The 9,123-nt window shown below is 41.9% G+C and overlaps 1 protein-coding gene across 1 annotated transcript in view; it reads left to right on the top strand.

Moving 5' to 3' along the window:
• Window positions 1-1,406: 1,406 nt before the first annotated feature.
• EDIL3 (EGF like repeats and discoidin domains 3) overlaps window positions 1,407-9,123 on the top strand; it is a 772,555-nt gene continuing 764,838 nt past the window's right edge. Inside the window, exon 1 of the mRNA XM_007950540.2 lies at window positions 1,407-1,473. Coding sequence (XP_007948731.1) covers window positions 1,407-1,473 — 67 coding nt within the window. The remainder of the gene's footprint in view (window positions 1,474-9,123) is intronic.

Here is a 9,123-nt window from a genome sequence, read left to right on the forward strand (position 1 = left end):
ATCTGCAACTGCTGAAATAGAATTGGATTCATGTACAGTAAGCAATCATTCCAACCAAAAAAACAGGAGAAAGCGTTATTGTAAGCCATGGGCTATATTTTTGTTCCAAAAATTTTCACTGCAAAAAGCTGTCATACCAATTCGTTTATTGTTTCTGACGGATAGCAAGGAAATTTGATCCACTTTCATGAACTTCAAGAAGATGTCCTGGACTTCTGCTTTCTTGCACCATCCCCAAATTTGCCCCACAATTTTTCATTGAAGCACTTGTCTGCTCAGCGCCATACATCTTCTACTGGCTTGCCCTAAGCCTTCATTCACCCTTTCGCCCCAGTGAATAAATGAGCCCTCCCAGCACTAAAGCTAACTAAATGCAGACAGAACCGCAGAGCTCTGTCATTACTGATTAGCATCTGGCTGCTGATGAGGTTGCATTTTCTGAGAAATCCGGGACAGTTCACTTTGCAGAGATCAGACTCTCACGCAACATCCTTCGTGCCCCTAGAGTCACTTTTCAAAATCTCTTAACTTGTTTTCCCGGTTATGATAAGATGGAACTTCAGGGGAATCTTTAACATGGTTAATTATCAAGTCAGTGCTGAAAAGCTAAAGCATCTCTGACATCAAGTGTGCCCCCCACCCCCCGCCCTTAACCTCAGAGTCGCCGGCGTGTGTGCAGAAGGTGCAGCCGATGTAGGAACTTCAGAACCATTGGCAGGTGCCAGGGTGTGGCTGTGGTTGTCTCCCTTTTCTCCTCCAGCAGAAGGAGCCACCTCTGAGTGAGTGAGAGAGAGACAGAGAGAGAGAGGGAGAGAGGGAGAACGAGGGGGAGGCAGGGAGGAGGGAAAAAAAGGAGGGCGGGGGCGGGCGGCACCTGGGGATCGGGGATTGCGCTTGCGAAGCTCAGCCTCACACGCACGCCGCCTCTGTTTGTACACAGTGTTCTCCCGGCCTCCCGTTCGCTCCCTGCCTGCTCACGCTTCATTGTTCTCCAAGTCAGAAGCCCCGCAGCCGCGGTGGCGAGAGCAGCGCGAGCCGAGCGCGCCAGAGCCAGTCCGCCTGCGGACTGAGCGGGTGACCCAGAGCGGCGGCGGAAGCCCGCACCCTGCCCCGCCCGCTGCGCCTCGGCCGGACCCACCCGCAGCAGAGGGCTGAACCAGCCGGTGGCTCCACTGTGCTCGCCCTTCTCCTTGCGCTGGAGCTCAGGCAAAAAGAGAGGAAAGATTAGCTACCACTCTTTCTACCCCTCTCCAAGAATTTGTTTAAGGAAGCGCTGCGGGAAGAAGACATCTTCCTGAATTCTCTGGCAGGGGCGGGGTCTGCCACTGCCCCACGTTGCCACTTCGGTGACACTACCCTCTGTGCCTACCCCTGCCCTGCTGGGGTCACGTTTGGGAGACCGGATCATGACTCGTTCCGTGGCCGTCTGGCTCTTGGTCGGACTCAGCCTCGGTGTCCCCCAATTCTGCAAAGGTGAGACGTCGGGACGAGGGCCGCTGGGTACGGATCGGGAGTGAATGGTCCCCTGTGAAACGCAGAGTAGGGGCCGGCGTCCCTCCCCGGGGCGCGCCGGGAGTGGCGAGTGCTGCGGGCGGCGCGGAGGAGGAGGCGCGCCCTGGGGACCCCGGGAAGTGCTCCCAAAGTCAGAGTAGAGTGCGCGAAGCTGAGGGGGGAGGAGGGTGAGAGGTACTCTGACGAGATGGAGAAAAAAAGAGGGCCAGAAGGAAGGCGCGAGGGGAAGGCGCTCTAGGGAATCAGTGATTCTGCGGCTCTCTCAGCCATCGGGTCGCCGCTTGAACCTTTCCTGAGCATTGCAGGCGATTCCCCCCGCTGGCGCCAGGCGTGGGTTTGGTTGGGGACCGAGCGGGAAAGCGAGTGCGCCTGGGATGTGATCCGGTTGCTTCGGACCGAGGCTGTAGAGCAGCCGGGCTGTCCGCCTTGCAGGCGCGTTTTTATAGAGCGAGGTTGGAGCTGGGGTTTTAGTGAACTAATACTGAGAGTTTTGGCCCCGGGTGAAGTGAAAGTGGCTCTAGCAGTTCGCCGTTCTTCCACCTTCACTTCCAGGGCTCTCATCAACGACCACACAAAAACCCCCAAAATCCCCAGGGACCTCGTGCTTTTTTCTCTCTCTCTCTGCCTGTCCTCTTTGAGCACAACTCTTGGTACAGTGTGAAACATAACAACCCTAGCGTTCCTACCCAGAGGCAGAAAAGTTGTTAAGAGCTGGTTTGATTCGGCTTTCCGTGACTTGCATGAAATATATATTCCAGTCTTAAAAAAAAAAAAAAAAAATACTTGAACACGTCTTTTGGTGAGTTGTATAAGTGACTTCCAGGTTCTCTGCAAGATTTGACTTGTCAATAGAAGCCTTGGTCCAGGCCCTGGTCTTGGGGCAAGCCTGGGCTAAAGTGGCGTCGGGGAAGGGCAGGGAAGCGGCATGCGATTCTGAGGAGGCCGCGCCAGGGGGACCTGCGCCCCTCCTGCGCACGGGCGGATCCTTCTTAGGGTTCTGCGCTTAATAAAACCTTATTCAGGCTGATTTCAAGTAGAGAGCTGAGTGAACTACAAGGTTTAAAATTCTATGCTTCTAAAAAGGGTACTTGGACTAAAAAATGCGTTGATTACAATCCACTTGAGATAAGACATTGTATAAATATTCTACACCATACATCCATGCACCTATTCATCTATTTGTCTTGGAGGAAAATTGTGCACTCTTGTTTGCTTTGAGAAATCGGATGCTTTGGGCACATACCCTAGCCCTCCCAACAGAGCTCCGTAGGGGCACATTCTTTAAGCCTCCCTATTTTCCCCGGTATGTAGGCGTGTATGTAGGTGTATGTCTCGCCGGCGATTACAAAGTGTCCTTTCAGTTATCAGGCAGAGGCAGCCACTCCACTGAAGGTTAAGGAATGGTAATGGCTCTGTAGTTGCTTGTCCGAATTCTCAGCGATCAGAAAAAGACGGTGCTCCCATCCCAGTGTTTTTCCTTGCTCTTATTTTCCTTCTGCACTCCTTCTGCACTTCGATCCTTTGGCTGAAAGAGAAGAGGAAAACTGCAGGCACTACCCTCTCTTCCTCCCTTCCCCGCCTCCATTCCCACTCCAAACACAAAAACACTAACACTCACCCACTCACACGCACCTACACCTTGACACCGCCGCCACCATCTGTCCCTGCGCGAAGGTGGAGGGCAGCCGGGTGGAGGAAGAGAAAGTGCGTCTGGCATCTGTGGTCGCGCTTACCTCGATGGGTCTGGTTTCAGGAACCCAGGGGCGCCCCCAGTGCTGGCTCTCCTCAGTCCCGGACTTAGCCTCTTAAAGATAGCCTCGCTGAGGACACTGCTTAGTAGACCTGACAGTTCAAGGATGGAGATACTGCTTATTCCATTCCTGTCCTCCTGGACAATGCTCGGCAGCTGTGTACTCCATATTCCCTAGTAGATCTCTCCCTTTTCAGCCAGCCTGTGGGAAAGAGAAGAGGGCTTTAGCAGAGAAACGGACTGTTCTGCATTAACTCTTGTTGTTAAACTTACACTTGCCTAATTTATTCTCCTTCAGCCCTACAGAAGGCAGAGTGCATCTCCCATAATAGCTCCACACAATTAAACTTTGAGCAAACTTATTGAAGCCTCTGTTAACACTGAAAAGTTTCCTTGCAACCCCCCCCCACCCCCGCAAGACATTCTCTATCTAATATAGCCTTTTAGAAGTTGATATTTTCCCAATGTGTGGATTGCAATTTACATGCATTAACGTCTGGAATTTGATCAGGATATAGAACTCCTTTTATAGGTCGCTTTGATTTTAAAATTAAACCAATGGATCAGTCAGATTGAATATTTTATTAACTCTTAAATTATTCATTGTTATGGGTTGCTCTAAAATCCAATAACATGCATACAGTTGCAGCAAGCACATGACATCTTATGCAATCTGTTCCTGTGTCTGCAGTTTGTGCCTGAAGTCTTTAGGCAAATGGCACTGTCTAAAAATGTCTAGACAAGTCCTAAATACTATGAATCATTGGCATTTGCATTTTCTTTTTTTCAATCAATGGTGATTTTTAGTCACTTCTGTATGAGAACAAATTAGTACCTGAACAATCTCACTCCAGATAACACTATACTTCTGTGATTACTATAGCAATATTTATGTTCAAGTAAAGAGCCTTCCATGTTTTTTTAATTAAATATTAGTGTCTACATTACCTAATTTACGTGACCATTAATTTTGTATTTTAGATATAAAAATTCAGAGTCCAGGTGAAACATGTAAAAATAATTTTGAAATATCAAATTAAAAATAATAGTTAAGTGAAGACAAGGTATTCATCTGTGACACTTTGATGTTAAAGCAAAAGCTTGGTTATGTCATACCACTGCTATGATATAACAGACTTTTTTTCTCTAGTCCTGAAAAAGGTTCTGTTATTATTCCTAAAATATTTCCTTAGCATTGAAATAAAATTTGTTTTAAATATGTATGGTTTTTCAAAAACATTTTTATTGGTGAAAAATTCAAATGGTCTATGTTTATATCTTTGGTATTGAAGTTGCAAAGATTTCCATATCCAAGCAAATGTATTGCATTTCTGAACTAATCCTAAATTAAAACTCGTATTTTTTTTCCAAATATATTGATACCAATGTTGATATTAAATGTATGAACAAGATCTAGATTTTTTGATAAATATTTTACTAAAGCTTGTTTTTTGCTAGATAGAAAGATATTTTCATCATAAAATTGCATCAACATAAAATAATAAAATATACATAACTAAAATAAAATTACCTGTGGTTCAATGCCATTACAAAATATGAGGTTTTCAAGTTCTTCAGTTTTTCAAGAGTCTAAATCTGTAGGTATTCTAAACTATTTCACTGATGCTAATTAAGTGGAAGTTTTTATTAGTGACAATTTTTTTTGAAAACTTTCCATCTTCTAAAAGCTTTTGAGTAATGATATGAACGGTATGTGTTTTCATCTGTGTAGTTTTCCAAACCTCCTCATCTGAGAGTTTCCTGAGCATAAATCTGATATTCATTATTTACTGAACACACTTGAAGGTACAATAGCTTTGATTATGATTTATGATGAGGTGGATTCATTGAAAGGCTCTCTCTGGTGGCACAGTGGTTAATGTGCTCAGCTGCTAACGCAAAGGGTCTGCAGTTCGAACAGCCACTCTTCAGGAGAAAGATGTTGCTCTGCAGGAGAAAGATGTGGCAGTCTGCTTCTGTAAAGATGTACAGCCTTGGAAACCCAGAGGCAGCTCTACTCTGTTCTGTAGGTTCGATATGAATTGGAATCGATTTCACGGCAATGGGTGATATGGGTAAAGTCCATTTAGTCTTTGTTAGAAAAAAACAATAAAGTTCACACTTTAGAACTCAGTTCAAGCTAATGATAAATCAGAAATAGTAGATGCTGAGAAAAAAAGATAGTAGATTTTGCATATATTTAATTAGTGCAATGATGTCTATCATTGCTAATGAATTTACTTGTATGTAAACACACTGCCATCAAGTCAATTCAGACCTATAACAAGTCTATACAACAAAGTAGAACTGCCTTCATAGGATTTCCAAGACTGTAAATCTTTATAGAAGCAGATTTTCTCCCTCGGATCAGCTAGTGGACCTTTGGTTAACAGTGAAATGCCATAACCACTGTGCCACTAGATTCAGGTTTATTTCCTAAGTAGTCTGAAAATTGATATTATAGGGGAAAACCAAATAAAAGCCAGACCATTCATATTCAATTTCTCCTCAGAAGAAAGATGGGCAATCTACTTCTGTAGTGATACTGCCTTGGAAACCCAAGGAGGGGTTGCTATGAGTCAGGTCCAACTCAAAGGCACATAACAACAACAGCAACATTTTAATGAAGATATCTGGTACGTTTGTTTGTTTGCTTTTCACCATAGCCCACATAATGATTTTAACATCTTTTGGTTAATCAAAGCAAACATGAATTTTTAGGCAGAGTCAAATGGCTGTCATGTGAAATGGAGTAATTATTAATTTTTCCTGTGGTTTCCTAAGTGATATGCCAGGCAATAAGCATTATAATACTTAAACTGAGTGATTTACCATTTAATTGTCACTGAATATACCTTTGAAAGGTCTTTGATTTCAGAGAATTGTGGAAGAAAGCAGGCAGGAATTAACTCTGCCCTCACCAATAGGTGTCCGGATAATCAACAGAGCTCACTTAAAGGAAAGATGGAGAAATACAAGAAGTGAACTAGGAAATACAAATCTTCAAGCAAAGTAACTTTATAATCTATATGAAATTTATGTTAGATTTCAGTTTTCAGTGCTTTCCTGAGAAAGAAATGAAGCATTAATTGTAAGGATCTCGTCATTGTACAAAAGACTTTTAATAACACTTTCATGACTGAATTATTTTCTGCTTTGAATTTCATGTTGAAACTATCTAGGTGTTTTCAATACTGGAAAATGATTAGAATGAAATGAAAAAAAAAATTGAGGTAATATGGATTTTAATACAATTAGTGGGACATATATGTCCCAAGGGTTCTCTGGTGCTTGGGTAGGTGGGATGAGGCCCTTTCAGATTAATGCAGTTATACAGGCCCCCACCAGATGGCAGCACACACTTGTTGTTGTTGTTATGTGCCGGCTAGTCGGACCCAACTCATAGCAACCCTTCCTTGTGTTTCCGAAGCAGTATCACAACTGAAGTAGATTGCCCCATCTTCCTTCCTAGGAGTGGCTGGTGGGTTTGAACCTCCAGCCTTCTGATTAGCAGTCAAATGCCTTAGGCACTACGCTGCCAGAGCTCCCAAATGTGAGATAACAACTTCCCAGTTAACCATAAAGGTGGAAAATATAGATGTGATCAGTCCCATGGATCACAAAAAAGGTTAATTTGGAAACAGAGTTGCTCTGTTTAGACAAACAGGAGCACAACTATGTAGAATCTTTATTTTTTTAGGAGTCTCCTGAGTATCTTCCAATGGAAATACACATAGAGCTATGCAATAATTAATAATAGTAAAACAATTATTATTGAAATTTTTAGCACACTTTTTATGTGTACTGTTCATACCAACTACAGATTTTATAAATTTAAGTCCTGATATACTTATTTACATGGAGACATACATGCAGCTATATACTGTATACATCTTTTACACTTGAAAAATGTATATATGCATATATTTTTCCATCCATTTAATAAAATATACATTTCCTGGAGCTTGGAGTTTTTTTAAAAAAACATGCTGAAATAAATCCTATGGCCAAGAGAGACTAAAGGACATGATAAATAAAGCTCTGTCATTACCATTTTGACCAGTTATTCATTCTTAGATATTCCATGTCTATTGTGTATCAATAACTGTCAGAGATTTGATATCATTTCACTGTTTTTAACTGTCCTTTAACAGATAACCTTTCCTCTCAAATTAGTTTTAGCATCTGCTGATGTAGCCCTTAAAGCCACGTTACAGATTTGCCATTGCATTCTTTCTGCAAGTTCTGTCAGCTTTTTATACAGCCACTGGCATCATGCCAGCCAGTCTTCCTTCAGTGACATCCCTTCGATGTCAGAGTCCTCCTAAAATAAAAGTACTCAATTGCTCTCCCTTTCATTTTCTTGTTGGATAACAACTAGGGCATAGTATCCACTATGAAACTGATATGTCATTCTGTCGTCATTACTAAAAAGGTGTAAACATTGTGAAATATCCACCCCAGTGGCAGAGAAGTCACTTCCTTGCTGCTTCATCTATGTAAAATATAGCTGAGTGCCTAGATGTAAGTATCAAAACCCTTGGCCACCCAAAACAGATATCATGTTTAAACATTAGATCATAGATTACATCTTTCTTGGTTTTCAGGTTTCTGGACCCTTTATAAACTGGATCCAGAAAATGAAAGACAAATAAGGTAGTGTTGTTGTTATGTGCTGTCAAGTAGGCCCCGACTCATGGCAACCCCTCCTTTGGTTTCCGAGGAGGCAGTATTACTATGGAAGAAGATTGCCCAACCTTCCTTCTGAGGAATGGCTGGTTGGTTTGAACCACTAGTCTTCTGGTTAGCAGTCAAGTGCCTTAGGCACTATGCTACCAGAACTCTTAATCAGAGCCATAAAATGTGGCAGCTCTTAGAGAAAATGGAAATGGAAAAAAAAAATTTGCAAAAGATAGTGATATCTTCCAGGGCAAAAAAAAGGAGGGGGGGCATTTAGACATTTAGTGTAGATGGAGGAGTAGGCAGTGAAGTTTATAGATCTGAAAGCATTATTGTATGAATGAATATTATACTGATTGCTGTGATGATCTTGCATCCTAGAGAAAAGTTCACTTAAATGCATTCAACAATTTCTGGTTACAAAAGCAGTGAAATTATTTAAAAAGATTTTGTTAAAAATGTGTCAAGTTTTAAACATATGCTTAATGGTGTAATTTTCAGATATCTGATGAATTTACATATTTGAAAAACTTTATTTCCTCATCATGCCAGACAAGATATTATTATATTTTTTATTGATTCTTTTTCCTAAAGTAATGAATGAGGGTATCACAAAACATAGAACTCTATTTTGTAGAAAAGAAGTAGACATCCTAATGCAAATAAAATGTCCTGAAATTATTTGACTATATTTTAAGAAATAATGCACTGCTATTTTGTTTTAGAATATGCATTATTATAGTGATAACTGTGTAGGATTTGTTCAACAGAAGATTTATAGTGCGTGAAGTAGAACAGAGAATTTGAGTACAAGAATTAGGAGAAGGCTTTTAAGCACTAAAGCAGTTATGAATGTGACTGTTACTATGGAGAAAGAAGATTGACTGTGTCTTAGCTTTACTTTTTCTGTTTTCTAAAATAGGTCAGTATCAGACTGATCCCTTTTTAAGATAATTTAAAAGAGTGGACAGTTCCATAAATGGAAAACCCAAGGTTTTGATCTCTTGTTAAATGATAATGTGTGTAATTTGAATATAGTCTCTAAATGGGGTTTTGTTGTTGTTGTTTGCCGTCAAGTCGGCCCCAACTCATAGTGACCCCTCCTTGGGTTTCCAAGGCAGTATCACTATGGAAGTAGGATTGCCCAACCTTCCTTCCGAGGAGTGGCTGGTGGGTTTGAA

This window comes from Orycteropus afer, unplaced genomic scaffold (assembly GCF_000298275.1).
Source record: "Orycteropus afer afer isolate SDZICR_OR568_19922 unplaced genomic scaffold, OryAfe1.0 scaffold00276, whole genome shotgun sequence".
Lineage (NCBI taxonomy): Eukaryota > Metazoa > Chordata > Mammalia > Tubulidentata > Orycteropodidae > Orycteropus > Orycteropus afer.